Source organism: Larus michahellis, chromosome 11 (assembly GCF_964199755.1).
Source record: "Larus michahellis chromosome 11, bLarMic1.1, whole genome shotgun sequence".
NCBI lineage: Eukaryota > Metazoa > Chordata > Aves > Charadriiformes > Laridae > Larus > Larus michahellis.
Window position 1 is genome coordinate 21,243,650 of NC_133906.1, and position 24,187 is coordinate 21,267,836.

General features: G+C 53.5%; 1 protein-coding gene across 11 annotated transcripts in view; it reads right to left on the reverse strand.

Annotated features, from left to right (window-relative positions):
- EBF1 (EBF transcription factor 1) overlaps positions 1-20,612 on the reverse strand; it is a 291,177-nt gene extending 270,565 nt beyond the window's left edge. For 4 of the 11 annotated variants that reach the window (XM_074603870.1, XM_074603869.1, XM_074603867.1 and 1 more), the window contains exons 1-4: positions 11,573-12,491; positions 10,035-10,191; positions 9,661-9,724; positions 9,328-9,383 (exon numbers count right to left, since the gene is read on the reverse strand). In XM_074603870.1, coding sequence (XP_074459971.1) covers positions 9,328-9,383; positions 9,661-9,724; positions 10,035-10,191; positions 11,573-11,706 — 411 coding nt within the window. In that variant the 5' untranslated portion in view covers positions 11,707-12,491. Of the gene's footprint in view, positions 1-9,327; positions 9,384-9,660; positions 9,725-10,034; positions 10,192-10,497; positions 10,673-11,572; positions 12,493-15,156; positions 15,227-16,297; positions 16,525-18,727; positions 18,913-19,036; positions 19,151-19,532 lie in introns of those variants that run through there. The other 7 variants (XM_074603875.1, XM_074603874.1, XM_074603873.1 and 4 more) reach the window with 5 other exon arrangements.
- Between the last annotated feature and the right edge of the window lie 3,575 nt (positions 20,613-24,187).

Below are 24,187 nucleotides of genomic sequence, written 5' to 3' on the forward strand. Positions count from 1 at the left end.
TTAGCTGTGCATCGAGTGGAGTTTGGAGAGGATAAAAACGCGTCGCCGTAACTGAAGGCGCAGCCGGAATTGCCGAGTCTCAGGCTAAAGAGCCCACGTCCCCACCGAACCTGCTCCAAGACCTGCAGCTAGAAAACAACACGAGCCGAGTACAGCTAAATTCCCTCCTCTCCGCTGCACATCTCTCAAGCGGTGTGTAGGATGGGGTTTTTTTAGTAGTCAAGACAACCACAATTTTCTTTTCAATTCAGAATAAAATATAACCTAATAGCATTATAAGAAAAAAAAAAAGGGGGGGGGGGGAAACCAGCAAGGCTTGGCATACTTTGGGTTCTATTCATTAAAAAAATAAGACAGAAAAGAGGGAGCTCATGTATTTTTAATTACAAAAGCTGCGCAGCCCAGGCGTTTTCCTGGTAGCTCCTGAGAAAGCGCCTGGGCCTGATTCTCCCCTTGAACCTCGTGATCCGCTGCTTTCCGGAGAACAACTCTGGAGTTACGGGGATATAAATAAGCGAGAGGCAGGCCCTACCGGAGCAGAGGATACCAAAACAAACAGAGGCTCAACCAGCTTGAGAAATTTGACTCTGAGATAGCATGGGAAGAATCCTTTAAGTTAGAACTGTGGAAAGACGGTGTATTCGCATTTCAAGAAGAGTCTACGTTTGCGATCCTCCCACCAGCAGAACCAGCGGCGAGGGATCGGCGTTACACACAAACTAGGTTAGTGCTCGCAGGGTTTCCATCCCATCAGCACAGAGTCGTGTTTTCAAACCAGCCCTGGTCCCGGGCACCAGCCCCCCAGCAGCAAAACCAAAGTGAAGTTGCCTTTGCAACAGCATCTTGCGATAGCACTGAGGTTCCTACGTGTTTTTGGGAGCTGGGATGAATGGTCAGAGCCCCAGCCTCGGCGAGATGACCACTCCTGCTTCTGAGCATCAGCTCTACCCTTGACCTGTGGTGTGACCTTCTCAGCCTCTAAAATCATAGAATCACAGAATCTTCATGGTTGGAAATGACCTTTGAGATCATCGAGTCCAACCAAACAACCTACAATCTCTGCCACTAGATACAGACTTAAAGAGAAGAAACTGGGGAACAAACTCCACACACAAAATGACATCTGATATGGGTATCCCTAAAGCTAACGATAAAATAGATATTGAAAATAAAAGATAAAACTACACTATGTGGATGATATACATTTTATGGAATGAGACCACTTTGAAGAGGAAGTGTGGAAAACTCTGAGAAAAAATAAGTTATCTTGATAGATGATGAAGTAAGATCACGTGAACTGCTTTCCCAGCCCTTACAAATAAAACCCACCAAGGGTAAGAGGCGTTGTACCTGCAAAGGGGGCACGGATCTCAGGACTCACAAATATGAAGAAGCCTGAGCTGATTTTTAACACCATTTTAATAGTAATACGCAATATCATGCATTATAAAATTATTTAATGATTCCATAAATAGTATCAGGAACAGGGCTGTGTTATCTTTGCTACTTTTAATTTTTTCACGCGGGTTTTGCTATGTGCGTTCCCCTAAAACCTGACAGCCAGCGCAGGGTGTTTCTTTGCTGATGAGATGAAGCAGAGGCCGATGGTCTCATTGCTACTAACGGGTACAGAGCTTCGCCTGGTTCCTGCCCCCTCGTTCCCACCAGCCAGGCACAAAACCTGTGAGCCCAGCACTTTTACAAAGGGGACAAGAAAGTGGTCACACGCAGGACAGGACACACACAAAGTCCAGGCAGCACAGACACCAGCAAACCCCCCCGACCCCAGCTGGGACCCCAGGTCCCTGCTCGGCTGCTGGCCCACCCCTCGAGGCACTTGCACATCGGTGCCCAAGAGAGCTACAGGTGGTTTGCAAGAGGCCTTGGATGATGGCAGTACGGTCATTTGCGTGTTACGTCACGAAATGGGACAAATTGAGAAGATCCTCATTTCCAGGCATTGAAGGGGAAGATGGGGAGAAGCTTCTTCCAGCCAAAACCAGGGCATCAAAGTAACCGGCTGACAACTGATGGGGTCGGTCAGCGGGGACATTGCAAGCACTCCAGAAACCCCAAATCGGGTTCCACCTGGCAGCGGGACAGGCCAGGCAAGGGGGAAGCTCACGGCACTTTTTGAACTTAATCAATAATTAAAAAATAATCTGCCCCTGAAACTACAAAGCATGAGGGGTAAAGAGCAGGTCTGCTCCCGAGGCCTCCGGTGGAGACAAACACCTCCAGACCCCATCGAGTCCACCCATCGCAGCACGACACGGGACGAATAGTGCCCGAGGGGGGACTGCGGGACTTGGCTCATTCTTCTTAAACTTTCAAATCTTAAAATAAATGTACCCGGTATGGGTTACCTTGTTGCCCGCGAAGCCAAGGAAGCGCTAGAGGTGACAAACCAGAACACAACATTTACTTTCTTTTTTTTCCCCCCTCCGCTCTCTCTTCCCCTTCTCCTCCCGCTGCTATGCTTACTTAACCTCCAGGTACCCGCTTAAATAACTCAGCTAAATAGCAATAATGAACGGGCAGAGTCAGCACTGTGGTACATAATCACCTTGTCTGTTGTGTTTAGCATCAGTGATCCCTTCTTTGCCTGCATGACATTCTTCTGCCTTCCTCTACGCTAAGGATTTGCTTCTCACTTTATTTGCATTTAATCACCGGCGTTGTACCCATGTACGTTTTGTTTTCTCCCCGTTAAGCGCCGATGCTCCCGCAATGCCCTGCTCCTGCAGGAATTTCTAGGAAGCTCCAGGCAGCGGGAGGAATTGCCGAGTTCGTTTCCGAGCACCTCGTGTCCGACGCCCATCCCCGTGTCCCCGTTTGCTTGTGCCAACGGGCGTGCGAAGCGCCCGCCGCGAACTTCCATGACGGGCTGCCCGAGAGCGCTGCAGATACTCTCTCCCCTCTTGCGAGCGGCGCTGCCCTACAGCATTAATTCTACAATTAGTTTCAAAAAGGAAACAGGAACTGCTAAAGTTTCAGATCGTTATAGCTGCCAGAAGTATTTTCACAGGAAGGGTCCGCAATGTTACTGCTGTGAAAATTTTTAACTGTAAGATTTGAAAAAGCTACTCCTTTAACAAGTCTATCTTAATTTTTCTGTTTTCGTTATTGTTTTTTAAAGTTCGGGCTTTAAAACAGGGTGTTTGCGGCAGGATTCCTCGTCGCACTAACGTCGTCGTGATTTTGTCAAATAGGGATCACATTAATGAGAGATAAAGTGAAAGTTACAGCGCATAAACTTAGACCACAGCAGAGCTAAAAATAAGCCTGCAAATACACACCAGGGTTGCACAACAAAACACCAGCAAAGGAAATGCAAAATTATAGACTTTGGGGTTTTTTTTCTTTTTGTTTACTTCGTGTCGTTTTAACTCGGTGCATTTCATGAGCATTTCAAAATAGTCTTTTTTTTTTTTTTCCCCTCCTGAACAACTTCAATATTTCCCCACAAAATTCATCTTCCATTTTGTAAGCCATTACTCACCCAAGTAACCTTTCTACGAGAAGTCCCAGTGAGTAACGATCACTCATGCACAAACGGATTTCAAAATCAGGCCCCAAAAAATTAGTGTCAAAATATAAGACTTCCTCGCTTGCAATTAAATAAAGCCGCATAAAAAGTTAAATTAAATGCAATTCACTGCTTGCCAGCAAATAAAAAATTACTAAATTGAGCACATCGCAGTCATTTCTAGAGGACAAGTGCGTCCAGCAATTCGCCTAAACTTTTCAGTGACGGAGTTCATTAAAAAAAAATAAATAATAAAATAACATAAAATAAAATCAAATAAAATAAAAGGGAGGGGGGGTAGTATAAAAGTCAAGACCACAGTTAGTTCCCATTTAATCCACTTTTTCCCCAGTAAAGACGGCAGGATGAAGCAGTAAAATAGTTGACGAGTAAGTTGGAAAAAACATAGAGCCAGATTTTGTCCTTAGCTATTCCTGAATAAATCCAGATTTGTGCTGGTACAACCCAGGGCAGAACCGTCCCATGGTGTCAGTTTGCCAGTCAAGCAATCCTGAACTGGACGAAAAACAACCTTGAAGGAATGAGATCACGGTCATTATATTATTCGGTTGTGTCATGGCCTTGATTTTAAAAGAGCAAGAGAAGGGGAGAAATCACCAACACGCATCTAAATCCACTCCCTTTCAGACTCCTCATCTGTTTCACAAAACAAACTATCTATCTCCTGTAGTGAAATAAAGGAGAAAGAAAAACCTCATTAAAACGAGGGTCTTTTCAAAAACAGAACTAAAATGATTTGTAATGACGTATACAGCCATACACACAGAGAGAAAATAAAACCCTGGCCCCACCGAATTCAATAGGAGCTTTGCAATTGACTTCAGATGGGCCAGAATTTCACCCAGGGAGGATTAGGCTTGTATCCGCTATATAGCCACGCAGAAAATACTGTGAATTACATTTATTTGGCTGCAGATCCTTAACCCTTCATTACCCGAGTTTTTACCCCTTCCCCAGGCAAAATTTCGACTCATCCCAGCGAGCTTTATCCCGGACAAGTAGCGCAGCGCCGGGTCCCAGGGCGAGGACGGGTAGTTCTTGCTGTCCCTCTCTGTGCACAATTCAGCAGCATCTAATTATTTTATCCGGCCTCCCCTCTGCCTTTGATACACAGCCTGCGTATCGACGTATTCGCACAAATTAAATAAATTTATCTCTCCTAATATGTTCATTTTTAATGGTTTTCAAACATTCACATGGAAACAGCTCTAGCGTAAATATCCCAGAACAAATGGCTGTATATTATACAGGAGGGAGCAGTTGGGCTGCCAGACTGGGAATGCACCAGGCCATCTGGCTCAGGCAGTCTCTCCAAAATCCTCAGCTTTGTTTTCACCCTCAGACTCCAAACAACACATTTTCCACTGTGATGAGTTTACATTTTCCCAAACACAGGTCCTGATCATGCATGCAAATTCCAAACTTCTCCATTCCTCTCTGTACAAGAAAATTAAAATCACCTGCGCTTCTGACATCTCACCAAAGGCACAAGAAAGCTGCTAAAATCTGGCGCAATGTAAACTTTCCCCGTCGCAGGGGTTAGGTTTTGTTTTATGTTTGTGTGAAATTTCTCCAAGTCTGCTGAGGCTCCTCTGAACTTATTGATAACATTATTTTTTTTTTTCCCCATGCGCGGAGCTGCCAGAGAAGGGCCGCGCTGCGCACAGAATAGAGGGCTGATCAAATATCTGCAGACATCAGAGGATGATAGAGAAGTCAACAGAAAAACCATTTGCATCCGAGTTAAGGGACTGGGGGGGCGCAAAATATAAACAGTCTAAGTCTGAAGGAAGGATTTTTGACTCATGAGGACTCTCAGCAAGAGACAATAGCTATCGTGCTAAACTTATGATTTTGAAGATGCCTGAGCCATATTAGCATCGGTTATGTCTTATGGATGAGAACGGCTGAAGGAGAAATGGGTGGGGAACAAGTATTTCAGATTTATTTCCTCCATCTTTCCTAATAATGAAATACCTCAACTTTATGAAAATACCGCTGAAGAAATAGAAGGCATCTCTTCTCCGTAAATATATTAAAATCCTTAGACTTGCCTAAAAACTCCGGTTTCATTAGAGCAGGCATCTTTCACGTTTTGCAGGCAATCTCAAAATGCATCATTGTTAGAGCCAGACCTACTGCGGGAGGAGCTGCTGCTTTACGGAAAGCAACAGCTATAAAGTTTGGGATCCTACAGGGTTTTGAACGCATTAGGAATGTGATCCCGGCATAAAATGAGGTGCCAAGATAACATAAAAGAAAATTTAATTAAGCCAGTATTGACGCCGAACGTTGCTACCCTGACTGAAAAGAACTTCCCCGCAACATGAACGATTTGCGCGTAGTATTTACAATTTATAGATGACAGGGGCACATTTGGGGAACACAGTGAGACCCCTCAAAGACGTGCAATTCCCACCTTAGCCAACGCTTCTCCGGGGCCACCACCAAAGGCCAAGCACATTATCCTGAACATCACTCAAAAAGATGCCCTTGGAGACCAATCCTGCCTGGGTTTCCCATTCGGAAGTCCCACAGCCCAGACTACCAAGGAGCGCGCCTGCCCCACGTTTTGGGGCAGCGCCTGCATACAGTTCACACCGACACCCCAGGGCTGCCCTGGGAGGGAGTTTGCAAGAAAATTCGCGGTTGCTTCCAGGTAACGCCACCCTCCAGCCCCGCTTCCCATAGTGCACCGCAGCTGATCCAGGACGTACAGACGCGCACGGGAGACGGAGATCCCCCTGTTCCACCCGTGACAGGAGCCCTGCCATGAGTTTCTTAGCTGGGCACAGCCCCACGAACAAACCACCGGCTTAGTCAGATCAGGAACTCCATAGGAGCAGGAATATCTACTATTTGTTACACACACCGCATCCAGCCCAGCGAAGCCCTGCCTGTCTACCTGCTGATACAACGCATGCCGCTGATGGGACGTTTACGTTATATCTATGAGTAGCAATCCTATACGCAGGAATCTAGGTCTGATTTGCAGAACGGACTTTATTTTCTCTTACCTAGCTTAATAGTCTGCAGCTGTACAAAACCTTGCCATTTATAACTGTGAGACAAAGAGAATACATTTAAAACTGATCTGCCCGTATATTTTTTTTAAAAAATAATTACTTAATGTAAGGAAAGAGCCACAGATACTTCCCCGTATGATCTGGGGAACCTAACTCATTCAAGCTTTGCTTCTGTGGGATTTTCAATTTGCCACCAGAAACCTCAGAGTAGCCGTAATTCCAGCCTGGGAATTCACAATTATTGAGTGTGTGAATGTGCGCGTGTGAGGACCGAGGAGCTCCTTGCCAGCAGGAACATGTACGCTTCTGCAACAGTTTCATTTAAAAGTAATCATTTCATTATCCAATTTGTTCTGAGCGTCATGCATTAAAATACTACACCTTCAAGTAGACTGACAATATATATTTAACTTTCATTAAAAATTAAAGAATTTTCAGACAGTCTTTGCAATATTTAATTACAGTTTGATGATTTGAAAGTTACTTGAGAATCTTCTATATAATTCACTGTCGTAAAATATAAATGATATATTCAACATTTGGGTGAGCTTCTGTCATGTGTTATACTTCGCTTCCTAATAAGCATTCAGTAACCGAAGCGATCGCAACTCTGAAATAATTACGCTTAAAAAAAAAAAAAAAAAAAAAAAAAAAAGAAAGAATTAAAAAGAAGAAGAGGCAGAATTTAGCCCCTGGTCCCCAAAAAAATTCAGAGCGGCACATGCCACAGTTTTGACATGACAATGCCCTATTTTTCATAAGCGATTATGGTCATGCCTAAAGAAATTACATTCATGAAATTAATACGTAAGCAAACATGTTTGCGTCTAAAACAGCCTTTCGCTCCCTGTTTTCTAATCTGAGTTCCGAGAGCTTTTGTTCTAAATCCTCGCTTCTCAGCTCCATCGCACTTTCCCCAAAATCTGTAATTTGCACTAACTTTGTTTTTGTAAGACTTCCTGAAATCAAGACAGATTTCTTCTGTGGGGTTTTTTTTTTCCTTCATTGTGAATGTGCTTTAAAGCTACACGGTAGGTTTTACAAATAAACTGTATCTCGGGGTTTTTTTCCCCCCTTTCTCTCCAAAGACCCTCTGATGACTTGATAATAATGAGAGACCAAGAGGTCAAACAGTGCCTTAGGATGAACTCTTCATATGCAAGATGCCTTTGTTAAGAAAATTATTTTGAATCCGCTGCTCTACATGAGTTCAGGGCTCTGTTTTCAACAGGATTATGAACAAGAGGCTTTTGCATTTCCGTAATGAGAGGAAAGCTATTTAAAGGTAATATTTATTGATAGTCTCTCTCATACGGTCTACGGTGAAATACATAAGCTCCAAAAAGACTAAAAAGAGTTCACGTATCAGGAAGATTTTGTTACTTTTAACACAAACTAACCATTTTGTCCCTGAAAAACAAGGAATGACAGCAAATGCTTTCCAAGATTTGTTAAGAAAGCTATGTTGCTGCTGTCTTAATTCCTACAGGGAATGGGGTCTGTTTGGAAGTATATAGTTTAACAGAGTTCAGATGCATTGTGGATTCCCTAGTAAAATTCATCCAAGTTCCTTTTTACTTTTTTTACTTTTCCTTTTTTTTTTTTTTTGTGTTGAAAGGCAGTCTTCAATAGCAGGAAAAGATGTTTTGGGACCATCAAAGAGAGTTTTCTAAAACAAACTCAGCCCTTAGAGCTTTATGTTTTGCTGTAGAAAAGAAACCCAAATACAAGCCAAGAGTTTTTTCCCTACAGACAACATACAGGGACTGACTTTTCCTATCGGTGCAAAAAAAAAGCTTAATGTTTTTCCTAAATAAAATGTAAGAATTTTTTTTAACAAGTAAAACAGATTAGGAGGGAAAAAACAAATCTTCAGGATAAAAAGCCTTAAAAGCTACCGCAACTATTTAAAAGAAACGTATTGTAAGAGAAAAACATTCTGACAGGAGCAGAATAAAAAGCTAGAGTAGCATTTCTTTTAAAAAAAAGAATCGATTTGTTCGGATAGTCCCTTTGCAAAAACACTGTTTTCGTACGGGAAAGTATTTTTTACAGGTAGGCACGCGCGTTATGGCTCTGTTTGGAAGCTAAAGAGCAGGCTTAAAATTAGGGTTAATCCACTGGCAAGGTCTGCTGCCCTACAGCCCTCCCCGAAGCCCGACACCGAGCTCGCCGCTCCCCGCGCCGCGTTTCGGGGGGCTGTCGCGACACGCAGACGTGTCGCGATGTGACCGCTCCTCCGTTCACCCACGGACCCGGCGGCAGCGCGAACAACGGACGGACAAACGCGGCCCCCGCGCCCGAGCAGCGGCTTGCGCTGGCGGCGTTTGGTGGGCTGGGGGCGGCCGGAGGTTAATTCTTATTAATTAAGCGGCAAAACCGGCCCTAGGACGGCGCGGGGGGGTCGCCTGTATTTTTCGGAGCTCCCAAGCCCAGCGGCGGGCACGGTCCCGCGGGGACCCTCCGCGCCGCCCCGCCGCCGGGGTCGGTCCCCGCGGTTCGGCCCTGCAGCCCCCGCCGCTGCGCGGGTGCGGAGCGGGGAGCGCGGCCGTGCCCCCCCTCCCCCGCCCCGGGAGGCGGCAGCCCCTTCCCCGCCGGCGGGGCAGAGCCGCTGCGCTTGGTGGCGGCGGGGGCGGGTTTCGCCTCCGCGGGCCGCCCCGCCGCGCTCCCGGGGGCCGCCCCGACGGCTGCCGCCCCCCCCCCAAAACACACCCCCCCACACCTCCTCCGCGGGCGTCCCGCAGCCCTTACCTGCTTGGTCATGGAGTCGATGAGTCGAACGTAGAAATCCTGCTCCGTCCTGATCCCTGAAACAAGGCAGAGGGGTGAGGAGCGGGGCCGGCCGGCGGCAGCGCGCCGGGGCTCGCCCGAGGGCTCGGGCCCGCAGGGGCCACCCGTCTCCCAGCAGCGCTGGCCGCGGCCGGGCTGCGCCCAGGCACCGAGCGCAGGGATGCGCGGAGCGGAGGGGAACCGGGTCAGCGGCTCCCCGGCCTCTGGTGGGCTTTCCAGCCGAGGAGGCGGCGGGAGGGCGACCGGCGGCGGCGGGGGGTGGCGGGGCTGACACCGGGGGCTCCCAGCCCTTACCATTGCTGTAGAGCAGCTGCAGGCGGTAGTGGATCCCGTTGTTGGTCTTTTCGCTGTTGGCTTCCTGAAGTCCAAGAGGACACGGGAGGCCGGAGGAAAAAAGAAAACAAAACATATGAAGTTTCTCCATCACTCGCACGCCGGCTGCCCCCAGGGCTGGACGGGGCAGCTCTCAGCCCCCTCCTCTGCCCCAGGAGCAGCGAGGGACCAGGGGTAGACCCCCTCCCCGGCTGCCCCCCGGGCCGCGGCAGAGCGAGACGCCCGGGAGGCGGCGGTGGCTCCCGGGACGAGCCGGTGCCGCGGCCCCGGGGGGAGCGGAGCGGGGAGGGCCCGGGAGAAGCGGCCGAGTCCCCGCGGGGCGCCGGGCTACTCACCTTCTCCTTCTCCACGAAGCCCACGAAGGCGGTGCGCTCGATCTCCACGGGCTGCCCCTGCCGGTCGTACAGAGCCAGGACGAAGTGGAAAAAGTTGGACTTCCTCAGGTTGGAGGGAGGCTGCTTCTCGAAGTGAGCCCGGGCCAGACCCACTCCGCTGGGACCAGAAAGACGCGGGTTAGCGGCAGCCCCGACGACGCGGCCTCACGCCGCCCTTTCCCCCCCCCACCCCCCAACCCCCCCAGCCGGCTCCCGGGGCCGTGTCTTCCCCCGCCGGGACCCGGCTGGGCTCCCCCGGGGATGCGCATCCCCCGAGTCGCCCCGGGGCTCTTCCCTTCGGGCCAGGCGTGATCGAGCGCGGCCCCGTCGAAACCCCGCAGAGCCGGGAGCACCGCACAGACCCGACCCCATCCCTGCGGCGAGACCGAAGCACCAAGCAACACCCCCCCTCCCCGGCACCCACCAACCCTCCCCGCGGGCCGCGGCCGCTCGCAGCCGGCCCTGCATGGCGGAGAAACCGCGCTCAGCCCCGCCGGCGCGTTGCCCCGCGGAGCGGCATCGGTCCTGCCACTTCTCAAACTCGGCTGGAAGCTGTCACCCCAGCGCTCATGTGCCTTATCTTTCAGTTTCAGTCCTGCCAGCCTTTCCTCCCCTCGCCGGAGTGGTGGGTAAACACCGCGACGGCAGCCCAGGAGACAACTTGAAATATTTCAGGGTTGTCCCTGCAGAAACTTTCCCTTCCTTAGAGGGCTCCAAAGGGAGGGGTGCGGGGCGAGGTGGGAGACACCGGGATATGTCAACATTAAACTTCTTAGCTGATGCCGGCTCCAGGGCTCAGGCTGCGAATCCGGCATCAGTTATTTTGGGTTTCTTTTTTCGCGGGGAAGAGGATGGGGAGAAGGAGAAGTAAGAGAGAAAGCGAGGCTGCGCGCAGCTTCGCCGAAATACACCTCCTATTTGAAGGGATTTCTTTTTTAAAAAAAATCTAAGATAAGTGGCAGTGGTTTTACAGAGGGGCTTCGAATTAAATTTCTCCTCGAGAAAGCTTTGCAAAACTCCCTGCTTATCGGAGGAGAAGAAGGGAGGCTGCTGATCCTGACAAGGATAAGAAAGCGAGGTAGAGAAATATATTTTGGATACATCCGTGCACAACTCGCTGCTTATCGGAGGAGGAAAGTGTCATTTGGGGATCTTAAGACTAAATCAGCAGCAAACATAGTTTTGAAAAGTCCTTCCTCTGCGCGAACACAAGGGGCTAGAGAGATTAAAACCCACCTATTCCTACCTAGCGAAACTCGCCGCTTCCTTGATTATTATTATTATTGTTGTTTAATAAAAAAAAAAATCATTTCTACGGGACAAGAGGAATAAATATTTAACTGGCGACATCTACGCGAAACTCACTGCTGTTAGCAGAGCTTCAGAGCCGGCATTTTTGTTGGCGCAGGGGGAAAAGGCGCTGCCCGCGGGGAGCAGCGCTGCAGGCGGCGTGTGCGCCCCGGGGCGCGGAGCGGGGCGCGGGCGCGGAGCCTGCCTACCTCTGAGCGGCCGTGCTGGCGTCCAGGACGCCGGCTCCCTGCATCCACGTCCGCACCGCGTTCATCCCCGCGCCGAGGGGCTCTTCCTTCATGCTGCTCCCACTCCGCTGGATGCTTTCCTGAATCCCAAACATGAATCAGAAACAACAGCGCAAATCTTCCTTCTTTACTCAAAAAAAAAAAAAAAAAAAAAAGTGATAAAATCACCAGGAGGACTGTTATATATGGGGGTTTTTTCCTCTCTTTCTCTCTTTTTTCTTTCTCTCTGCAGCTGATCTCTGGAATCAAAGCAAGTCAGAGAAAGCAAACACAGGCACACACATTTAAAAAAAAAAAAATCCAGAGGCAATCAGAGCCCGGTTTTGTCGCTGCTGTTTGCTGCGTGTGCAGTTTGTTTGGGTGCTTGGAGGGGCTGGCGGGGTGCTGGGGGCTGGTCGCAGCGCTCGCAAGCCGGAGGAGTACTTGAAGTCCCTTTTGTATGAAGACACCCCTCGGATGGCAGCAGACAAAAAAAAAAAAAAAAAGAAAAAAAAAGAAAAAATCTCAGATGGCAGTTTAAGAAACAATAGGACGAACGGGAGCTGCGGCAGGCTCTGCTACATCAAGTGTCATTTTCCAGTGACAAGAGAGGCAAGTTTCCCCCCCCTTTTCCCCCCCTCTCTCTTTTCTTTCTTTCTTTTCTCCCTCTTTCTTCTCTCCTCTCCCAGCCGAAGCGCTCTCTCCTCCCTCCTTCAGCCGCGCAGGAAGCGAGTTGCCGGAGCCGGGCGCACGCCGGGAAGGGAGCGAGAGGGGCGCACCCGCGGCGGCGGTGCGGATGGACGGACGGACGGACGGAGGGAGACCCTGGGGCTCCCGGTGCCCGCGCCCCCTCCCTCTCCCGCAGCGCCGGGGCGGACTCGCCGTCTCTCCCTATGGGAGCCACTTTGACTGTCCCCGCCGCCGAACACGAGCCCCGCAGCCCCGGCGGGCGGGGGGCGGGGCCTTCGCCGCCACGCCCCCCTCATTTGCATCGCGTCACCGCTCCCCCCCGCCCTCCACACACACACAGCCCCGCCCCCGCGGCGCGGCCGCAGCCAATGGCAACCCGCGAGTGGCCGCCGCGGGGGCGAGGCCACGCCCCCCTCGTTAGCATAGCCCCGCCCAGGCGCCCCGGCCGGCCCGGGGGAAAGTTGCCCCGAAGCCCCCCCCCGGGGTGGGGATGGGGGGGGCACGGGGGGGGCGTTAATACAGGCACGATCGCGCCTTTGTTCATCAACGAGGCGGCGGCGCCGCTCGCCCGGGCTGCCCCCCGCCAGGTACACGCGTGGGGACAACCGGGGGGGGGGCACGGACCCCCTTCCCCCGGAGGGGCGCCCCGCAGCGGCCCCCCCCCCTCCCTCCCGCACAGCCATAGCCGGCGGGGACAAGCGGCAGCGCTAATTACGAGGGTGGCCGAGCCCTCCCCACTCCCCCGGGGCCAGGCTGCCGCCCCCCAGCCCGGCTGCCCGAAGCCGGGGGTGCCCCCAGCCCGGGAGGGAGAGGCCGCCGCCCGCAGCGGGGTTGTCCCCGCAGCAAACGCCGCTGGAAACGCGCCTGGGGCCGGAACTGCCCCGCGTCCCTCCAACTTCCCCGCTGCACATCCCCAAAGCCCCGCCGAACGCCCACCGCTCGCCCCGGTTCCTGCCCCGTCCCCGGGCAGCGGTACGCTGCTTTGCGGCAAAAGCACGCGATTTCCGAACGGGACAGTTCATGGAGAAAGTCCGATATTTTTTTTCTAGGAAGTCAATTTTTTTTTTTTTTTCCTAAGGAAAAATAATAATAAAACCGATTCCTGCCCTCGCTGGGGAAGCGCGGGGCTGGCTGCGCGGCGGCGGAGCGGGCGCAGTGTCCGCACCTCCCCGCGGGCTCCCCGACCCGCCGCTCTCCCGGCATCAACCCCCATCCTTTCCCCCGCGCAAGTCGCTGCGCTGCCGCGCCCCCACCCCGCACTGCGCCCCGGGCTTTTGCCGTCTGCCTGGGTGACACCTCCCCAAACACAGCCTTGCACATAAAACAAAACCCGGCGGTGCATCCCGGCAAGCCGGGCTACTCGCCCTCCCCAGGGCGATGTCACGCCGCGGAGGCTCGAGGGGGACACCCCCTGACCCCGGTTAACCTCTGAAGCGTCCGAGGTATCTCTGAATTGCTCCCGTGCCCCTCCATCCCCCACCGCGAGGTGCGGAAGGTGCTGCCCCGGGAGCGGCGGGGGACGGCGGGGCGGGCGGCTGCTCCCGCAGCTCCTGTCCGCCCCTTCCAGGGGCTGCGCGGAGCCCCGCGGGGGGCAGCGGAGCCCACCGGGCCGTGCCGAGCCGGCAAACACCCCATCCGGAGCACAGAGAAGGGCCCCGGAGCTGGCCCGGAGAACAGGCATCCCAGGTAGGACACGCTATAGGCAGCGGTACACGGCTCCACAGGCAGCCTAAGGCTGTCCGACAACTCTACAGGACCCTCTTCCAGCCACCTGTACATCACTTTGTGAGCAACGGCCGCCTGAGCACCCAGCTAAACCACGGCTAGAGAGCTCTGCCTCACAAGCAGGCGCACAGCCCGCTGCCAGCACCTCGCTGGCACCGAGAAGCTGCGCCCGATCCTTGGCTTTAGGCAAGTCCACACAGAAAACACCCGCAGCCAAAGTATGCTGCGTTCCCACATAGGAACACAGTTACAGAGAGCAAGTTTTCACATTCCCTGCAGGTGATATTTCAATCTTCACATAATCCTACTGTGTCATATCTCGGGGATAGATGGAAGAACACAGACACGCAGCCATACATGAATATTTACACCATAGGTATTGCATAGGAGTAGTTTGGCCCCTGCAGTGCTCTGGCTTATTGGTCTTCTTCAGGCTGCTGCCGGATCGCTTGTATCATATCCAGCCTAAATGCCTCCATGGTGAGATACATTTTGCAATTAAAAGCTATTTGCACCTGCACTGATCACTCCTTTCCCAGGGCAAGGATCTGCCCAGGGAGGAATAATGCATTTGAATCAATACACCGAGCAGTTGGCAGATTTTGCCCTTCAAATCTGTTCAGGGGATCAGGGGACCGTTTCCATGCCTTTTCCTGGATGCTGAAGGGAACAGCATCCCAGCAGCAGTCTGAGGGCACCTCCACCGGGCGGGGACAGCCAGCCACGACAATAAAAGTGACAAGTTCTCCACTGCTTTGCCCCTTGCACATACACACCTGCGCCCCTGTGCCCAACACACGGGCAAGCTCCTGGGGGCTCCTGTGAGGGCTGGGGGAGATAAGTCCCACCTGGGGCTCGCGGGTTGTCTCAAAGCCACTGGCTAATCGCAGCAAGGACGAAAGAGTTAAACACTGGCTCGACCCCCACAGGAGGAGTGTGAAAGAAAAGCAGAAAAGAAAAGCAGAGCTGAAACAAGGAGGGGGTGAGAAAGTCAGGACTTTGGGAAAAGAGAGAGGGGAAAAGAAAAAAAAAAAAAAAAAAGAGCTGGCGGCAGGCGAAGAGACTTGTGTGATCCATCCAGCCTGCAGAGGCCAACTGTAGCGTACCAGGGCTTTTATTTTAAAGAATTCCCAGTTGCCTTTAGCACTCACTTTCTCCACACCACCTGGGTCTGGTCTCTGGACCAACGCCACCGCACTCCGCCGACTGCCGCTCCTGCACGCCTACCGCCGGGTATGAGGCCGGAGCGTATTCATGCGGAGAGCTGGGTTTGTCCTTTCCCCAGCGCCGCAAACGGAGCTGGAGGACACTCCGCCGCCTGCCACGGGGGAGTCCGCGGTGGGCCGGCTGGGACTCGGCGCTTAAAGGCTTTGCTGCAGAGGGAAACGCGGGCACATTGGAGCGAGGCTTCCCCGCAAGCCCGAGTGAAATGCTCTCAACGTACACTGCAGAATAAAACACACACAGACTTGCAGGCTGTGATTTACTCCCAGGGGTGAGTAAACGCGTCGCTCCCAAAGCGAGCGAGAGCCGCACGGCTGAGCCGTGGATTGCACCCCGCGTAACGCAAACCCATAAGCTGCAACTTTGCAGCGCGGGCAAGGGCAGCTCACAAGCAGGGCCGGGACATGGTCTCAGTGTCCCTGGTCACGACAGATATGAGGGATGGGGCAATGCTGGGATCCAAATGTCAGCGGATGGGAAAGGAGGAAGAAAGGGCTGGGCCTGGCTTACTCATCCTATACAGGAGAAAACAGGGCTCCCGGGGAACGAGTTTTGAGGTCTTTGAACAAGGGGGGCATGGAAGGACTCCTGAGGACCAACGCACACTCTATGAGGCTGCAGACCGAGGTCCCGGAGCGCAGGACTCTCCTGGTGGGGAAAGGCCTCTCCCCTTCCCTGAGGCGGTGTCCAAATGGGCCCAAGGCCCCTCTCGCCTCTGACCTGGAGTTTATCCAGGACAACTCCCTCCTCCTGCCTCCAGTCCCCGCTCACTCTGCCCCGGGGCTCCCGGCACAGGGGGGGACGGTCAGGCCCCGCTTCCCTCCGCCCAGACCCCAAGGGAGGGAAGAAGTGATTGGAAATGGGAATTTTTGAGAGAAAAGCCTTCTGCTCCCTCCTCCCTGACCTTTGCAGCTGGACGAGGCACCCCCAAAGGGACCGTGCTCCTTCCTGCCCTTCTTGGGAGAAAGCAGATGAACACCGGACCCATGCCGATGGGGGGAAAGGGAAAAGCAGCCTCTCCTCTCAAGGTGGGACTGAAAGCAGAGCACTTGGAGTCTGAGCACGTACCTGCGCTTTCTGCTGATGCAGAGGTGGAAGGGGCTTGAGGGTTTGGGAACGGTTCACTCGTATCCTCCCCAGCAAAGACGCTTTTCATGAATATTGTCCTCACAGCCAACAGGCTCCTGTTTCGATCCAAAGACTCTCCATCCACAGATAAATCCAATGCCCGCCCCGGCAGGTGATGACACAGTTCGGCTACTTGGGGTGTTTTATTCCTCCTACCTGGCTTGCTCCTGGGGAGAAGGAGAAGAGGAGAAAAAGGCTCAGGGGACTGAGAATCGGGATACGATGCTGTGCTTGCCCTGTTCAGGAGGAAGAAGCCCAGTTGCCTCTGGGACCAGAGAGAAGGGTCTGCCCCCAGCACGGTGATGACAGGACCCCACTTTTACCCTAGCTGCCATGCAGCAGCAGCAGTCGACCTAGACGGAAATGTTTCATCCAGGAGCTTTCATCCTCCTGCCCCCCCATCCCTTGAGGGCTGGGGACCCCTGGGTTACCCCCTCCCAGGATGACATGGTGGGGGGCTCCCCCCTGGGCAGGGGGAGGCCGCCGGCCCTGGGGCAACGTTAACCCCTGCGGGTCTGGAGCAGCGGGGCATTGAGGGAAGCATTTGCCCGCCTGGCCTGCGAGGTGGGGGGTGGAAGGTGGAGACCTGTGCGGGGGGGAAGGGGGTGTGCAGGGCCCCGGGGCAGGGGGGGCTGTCAGGCAGCAGCGAGAGCCCGGCGGAGCGGACCCTCCCCCGGGGACTCATCGGGAGGAGAAGGTTGGAACGGGAGGGATACGAGGCGCATCCCTTCGAGCTCACCCCGTTACCGCCCGGGGCAGGAGCCGTCCGTCCCCCCCCCCCAGCAACTCCTGGAGGGTGGGGGGCGAGCAGCGCTGTGGAATCACGTCGGGGCGAGCCCCGCACGGGGCCGCACGGCGGGGGAGAGGGGAGGGCTCCCCCGCTCTGCTCTCACGGGCCGGGGGGGGGAGGTAAGGCCAGCCCCCCCCCCCGCCTCCGCGGTGGAGCCGATCGCCCCCGGGGCCGCCGCGGGGGAGGGGGGGCGGGGCCGGGGGCCGCTGCGCCGCGTGGCCACGGCGCCACCTGGCGGCCGCGCGGGGGAACGGCACCCGCCGGCGCCGCCGCTGCATGGCGGGGGGTAGGGATCCCCGTGGGGAGGGGGACACGGGGAACGGACGGGCGACAGGTCCCACGGCCCCCCCTCGACGCCCTTCTGTCCCACGGGGCTCCCCGGGGGACGCGCGTCCCCAAAGTGACAGTGCAGAGGCACCCGGCCGGGCGCCGGGGGGCTGGTTGGGGCACCCCGAACACTCGTGGGTGCCACCGTCCTTCGTGGGTGGGGGGGGGTGGGGGGCGCGGTGTCCTGCCCAGCCGTGAATTGGGCCGTGGGAGCGTCGCTGCTGCCCCGGCTGCCGCTGGACCCCAGCGCTGCCCGGGCCCGGGGCCTGTCGGCCACAGGGACCCCTGGGCTCTGTCCCCTCCTGCCACCCTCCCTGTGCCAAGGCCTCCCGCCGCCCCCCCGGCAGCCCCGCTCACGCCAAAAAGGGCGCAGCGTCCCTGCAAAGGGCACGCACCCTCCGCTCCCACGGAAATCTCTTTGACCAGTGCATCCGTGGAAATGGGCCCGCGCTGTAGACGGCTGCGGATTTCCATTCCCGGCAGCGCTCGCAATAGATTTAAGGCTAGCTTGAAGTTAATTTGTTTATTCTGGCAGCCGCTGGACAGATTACGGTTATTTTATCACACAAAATCTTGCGATGATTTTTACATTGTCAGTTCGGCAAAGCATGTAAACACACAATCAACTGCTATTGGCTTCAGGGAGATGTAAATACACGTCTCCCGTCTAAGAGGGAAGGGAGAAACCCAGAGGCATGCACTCCCTCCCCCTGAGAGCAGGAGTTTAAGCAGATTACATAGAATAGATTTAAACATCTACTAAATTTGTCACACGCTTTGCTGAATCAAGCCTGACTATTATCGGAAGTATTTTAGTGACTCAGGAATCTGTATCTCCTTTTAAACACTTAGACAAACTCCGAGGACTTTGCAGCTTGGGATTTCAGCTTTAGAGGTACACGAGCTCTTTCGAAGGGCGTACTCCAAAATCTCAGGCTCCTTCAAACAGGGGAGTGGTAAGAGAGACACAAAACACTTGCCGACCCGGCGAGTGAAGTTCTCTATGTCCAGGACCTGATTGCTCAGGATTTGGCTGCCCTTTTCGCGCGGACCATTTTGAAACCGATTTTCTCCGGCATTCGTGTTAACATCAGAAAGCTTTATGATTTCAGTGGAAGCCGAATTAAGTTCATCATCTGGGCTCAGACATTTTGCCCGGAGCTGTAGGCACACCATTGACAAGTGAGACTTTGCCAGAACAGCCTAGAAGTGCCCTGGTTGCAATTAAGTTTAAGATATAAAGAGATACTTACTTTAATACACACTTTCCAGAGCTTTGGACAACTCGATGTTCAAGTCCCTGGCTTTGTGCGACCCAGGAGAGGGGATTTCTTTGGTTTTATCTTTGTCCAGGATCTGCGTGACTGGAGGCAGACCAAAGACACCCACCTGGGCTTCTCGTATCCCTTTTCAGGACCTTTCCTCAAAAACGTTCAACCTGCGTGAAAAAGTAACAAAAGTTTTGGTAAAGAGACAACCAGACGGTGCCTGTTAAACAGGAAGAAAGCGCCGTATTTGTTAGGAACTCTGGGTTATCCTGTGCTAAGTTAGGAAGTCTGTACCTGCTTCAAAGTCTGCGTTTTGGGAGAGTTAAAGCGTGTGTAAGCGCTCTTCTGAACAGAAATTTTTTGGGAAGCGTTCTTCACTAGCTAGCGTTTGCGCAGGGAAGGAGACAGCGTAGCTCTCGCTCAAGCACTGACTTTCCCAGGAGAAGGGCAGCCTGTCTGCGCAGGCACCTGTGTGCGTGTTCCCTACGCGCGCACCCCCCCGTTACGGATGATGCACAGACGCTGCTCGTTCTTCCCAAGCAGATGGTGATGGTAAGGCTTCCCACCCCACCGACACCACTGCGGGGCTTAGGAAGCCTTCGGAAGCCTCCCAAAAGGCGTCACAAACGACGTATGGAGGAATTGCTTCCTCCGGCGCTGAAACAGAGTCATTGTCATGGTGTGATGAAGGAACTGTTACGCAGACGCAGCAACAACGCCGGAGCTGGACTCCGGCCAGGGTATTTCAAGCAACTTGTAAAAAAGTTCACCGATTCTTTAATGACTCCACCTGGTTGGAGCAGGACCTCTGTTTTATGTGCCTTCCAGAAGAGGTGTTGCAGGAGAAGCGTGTCTTAGATGATACGAATCAAACGGGTTCCTCTAACATCGTGTTGGTCTGGAATAGCTGTTGACCTGATGGAGTGTTAATGGGAACATTTATTTGTTTCTTTATCACTACAAAGATGTCATATATACTTACCCCGCTGCTGCCACTGTTCCCAAAGGGCTGTCAGCGCAAGAGCCATTATAACATGACTGCCGGAGGTAATTTCCCCAACCCCCCCCCGCTCACACATTATTTCTTCAAATGATTCTGTAAAGAGAGAAAGAACTTGGATACCAAAATTGCTGGTAAAAGAACAGCACGGCGTGACGTGAGCCGAAGACGCTTTTCCAAACGCCTGTCACTCTCCGCTTTTATTGCTTACGGAGAGCAGCGCGCGCAGCCCGGAGCCGGCGTGGCATGGGGAGGACGGGAATCGCTGCCGGGACGCTCCAGCGCTCTCCCCGCTCACGGGAACAAAACGGGGCGAAGTTTGCGTGGCTGCCCCGGACCACGCAACCGCCCTGCGCCGAGGGGCTGCATTCGGGTCACGTGCCCCATCTTCGTGTCTCTTCATGGCTCTGGCTCACGTGCGAGCATGAAGACTTCAACGCAGCGCGTTTTGGTAACGCGGTCATTGGTAAATAAAAATTAGGCAGAAACCCACTGCCTTTACCTGTAGGAAAAAAAAAGATCCCATCGCGTTTCATTTGTGTTATTCAATGACTTGACAGTTTAAGGAAATTGCTAATGGGACCTTTTACTGCTGGGTCACCAGTTCAAACCTGGCTCTGTCAGTAATGACCGAGAGTATCTGATGAATGTTTGATGACGTGAGATTAAAATACGGGTCTCAATCCATTTATCAGGAGAAAAACCCTTCAACAGCCTGAGCCCCTTAAAGCTAATCCCGACAGAAAAGCCTGCGAGGCCGGAGCGCGAACGAGCCCTCCCCAGCCCTACGGTAGATCAAGGTCAGGGTGGGGGCGTGCAGATGGAAAAGCTTAGAGCACCGATGGCTGGGCAGAACCGCTCCGCGCGTAAACAAATCTACCAGCTAATGCACTAAAATACTCCGGTAACAGCACAGTACGAGGGAGCCAAATCCGGTATTGTTCTCACAGGGAAAATGATCCTGGCGTAGGGAGGACGATGCAAACATTAGGAAATCCAGGGTCAAGAACGGGTTTATGCTGGTGCCAAAACTCAGAAATTCACAATTCCGCAAGCTGAAAAGTTCTATTTGAATTTCTCCATATTATAACACTACCATAAAGTTGAAACTCAAATGTCAATGTAAGGGGTAAGGAGTTAGTAAATGTCCTTTCTTATTTTCCTGAGATCAACAGGATAAGAAGTTGTTGGCAAAATTGGTACCTTCCAAACCGTCCCTTGCTCTCAAAGAGCGTAAAGCGTCGCAGGCAGAATTTGGTGGCTGCTGGCAGGTTTCGGAGCCCAGCCTGCCACCGAATCCGCGCCGGGGCCGGGGGCACACGCTGGACGTGGTCGGTGACGCACACGGGCAAGGTCCAGCTCAGCAACGTTTCCAGGACCTGCTCTGCACCCTCCCGACGCCCCTCAGCGCTTCGCCTTCAGGACTCGACCTGCAGACCCCAGAATCCCGGGGGAGCACCGAGGAAGGCGGGGAAGGGGGCATCCACCCCGAACGCTGGCACCATTCAGGAGTCCGCGCTCCCAAAATAAAGCGACGGGAAGACTCGCGTCCCGCGTAAACTCACCGAGCGCTTGCGGAGCGTTTACCAGCCGTTCAGAGTGAAATTAAAAAAAGCGTGAGGGCCATCTGGCGGGAGCGGGGAGGGGGTTTGACTTCACCTCATCGTTCTCGGCGTTTTTGCGATGGGCTAAATCCAGCTGCGCAGACCGCTGGCCGGACGCTGAGAAACTGGGGAGGGCCGGTTTGGGGGGTGGGGTGGGGGGGCTGTGCTGGGGTCGCTTACCGCGGTAACACGCCTCGCGCCCCAAAACGTCCTTTTTAAGGGAATCACCTCTACGATGACTACGTCGCCGCCCAAACGCAACAGGCTTCTGCCAAAGTGCTTCTGTGCAAGTGCTGGGGGCGGCTGCTGGGGCCGGGGCCGGTGCGTGGGGCTGCACCGTACCCGCAAAAACACGCCAGCGCCGGCTGCCGCACCAACACCTGCCGGGGATGGGAAGTCTGGCGCTGCAGGCAGGGAAAGGCTCCTCTGCACCATTTACAGGCTTTTTCTGCCCAGCAAAGCTCAGCACCGACTGGTTGAAATCAGCAGCGCTTACCTGGCTGCTGGAAACCCCGGAAGACTGGGACTCAGCCTACCCCTGCCCGCCGTCTCGGCAGGTACGGCGCGTGCCAGCTGGGCGTGCTGCAGTTACGGATCCCGAACGGCAGCCACAAAGGCCACGCCAACAAGCGCGTTTCTCTGGGAAATGAGAACAGCACCGCCCGCCACCTTTGTCAGGGTGCGCAGAAACGATCCGGTCCCCTCGCTTGCATTTGGTTTTGCTCTCTGGAAATTGAAATTTTTTTCGTCGCACTTCAGCGTCACTTCTCAGAGTAAACACACGCGCTGCCTCGGAGGAATCCGGAGCATTAACCACCACCCGACACCTTCTCGCCAAGCAGAAAGTACCAGTGCCACCCAGGAACGACGCGAACTCTTACCAGTAGCCCCGATCCTGCTCCAGGTGCTCCCTTCGCGCACCGTGCGGTCTTCTCCGGCCACAGGCTCTGCAAACAGAGTTCTTCACTCCGTGCCAGAGCAGGGCCTCATGCTCTAATATTTGGGGTAGTCACTTTTTTTGATACCTTCCGGGTGGAAAAATTAAAAATTAAGGCAAAACATTTTTTCTCATTATTCCAGGAGCCTGAGACATGCTACAGATGCGCTGGACGAAGAGCTACTAGCCATGCAAAGGGCAGCGGGGTGCTGCCCCGTGGGTCCGGCAGACCCACAGCACCTGCCTTGCACGAAGAGCCAGCACACACGCAGAAATCATCGCATCGTATCGTATGCAACGCTCCCGTCGAGCTCCGCAAGGTGCGCTCACCCAAATCCCATCCCACCGGTTTCCCAGCCACAGCTTCAGAACAAACCAAAACCGAGCGAAAAAGGCTGTTAATGGCCCTCCAGCTACACGGCTTTGCTTCACCAGCCTCCAAGGCTTTGGAGTTGCAAGTATAGAGAATTATATTATAATTTTAATATTTTTCCCCATCCACATAATATTTTATAGAGAAGACACTGTTCCTCTGCATCTTTACGCTTTCTGGGATTTGATCCATATCGATCCGCACGCGCTTCTTCTAGGATCTTTTAAGGCTGCAGAAATGACAATTTCCACACTAGTTACAAAATAATTACCCATAATAATTTAATAATGAGCTTTCCCTTTAAATTATTAACATAGGTAGCCGAGAAAATTGTCAATTTTAACAAGTTTAAATTCAAATGATAAATGCCAAATCTGTGTTAAATGAGACCAGCAAATTAGCAATTAAAATATTTATGCAAGAAGGCGAAAGATATTGTATTCAAGGAGCCGAAGAGCTGTCTCCCAATTGGAGTGTTTGACAATGGCCTCTGTTTGCATATCTCAGCTTTAAAACCCTGTGCGAAGGGAAGAGGAAAAAAATATCTGGACCCATGATTGAAGCCGGACAGTGTTGATCGGCGCCCAGCGGGATTTCACCAGATCCAAGCAATTCGCAGAATCCCCTTGGGTTATATTGAGCAGAAATCCTGACCCCGATCAAATTATTTCTATCATATAAATCTTTATCTGTGGGAAGCTCCAAAAAAACAAAACAAAACAAAAAAAAACAAAAAAAGGAATAGCTTTGTGGCACCTCATTGCTTTGTCACCGGGAACGGAGTCGACTGTGCTGCCTGGTTTTTAAGAAATGGGGGGGGGGGAAGAAAGTCTTTCAAGCCGAAAGAAAAATACCAGTGTCAGAGCAGATCCCGGATCCCCCGTAAATGTAAATCCCATTTTCCCCAGCAAACTTTGCAGCCACGAACCCGCAGCAGAGCATCGGCATCGCGGGGGATGCGCTGGCGCGCGGCTTCGCTCCGGAGTTCATTGGTGAATTCCAACGTGTTGGGTTGTTTTGTTTTGTTTGGTTTTTTTTTGTTTGTTTGTTTAAATTATTATTATTATTTCCCTGTAAAACTCCCCGGCTACTGCTGAAATTCGCCAAGCCCCCAGGAAAGGCACCCCCGGTGCCTCCCCCCCCGCCCCGGCCGCCGCCGGCTCCCGTCCGCGGAGCGGCACTGCCCCGCCGTGGCCACCGCGGGGGCTGCCCGGCACCCAGCCCCCGCCGCTCCCCGGCATTTCACCCCCTCGCCAGCCTCCCTTCTCCTCCTCGCTCCGTCCGTCACTGAAAAGGAGAAAAGCGAACGCCCTGGAAAGCAACCCCGAGCTTTGGGGAAGCCGGGAGTCCCGTCGCACGGCGCCCTGCGGGGCGCAGCCCGAGCGCGGGGCTTCATTTCATCCAGGTGCTCGTTGGCGCAGGGGCCCGAACGCCTGTTTGCGGGCTGGACCCTCAGGAGGAGCGAAGCACAGGTTGAGTGCCGGTTTTCCGCCCGGGGAAAAGTTTGATCTCACGGTCTGATGGAGAGCAA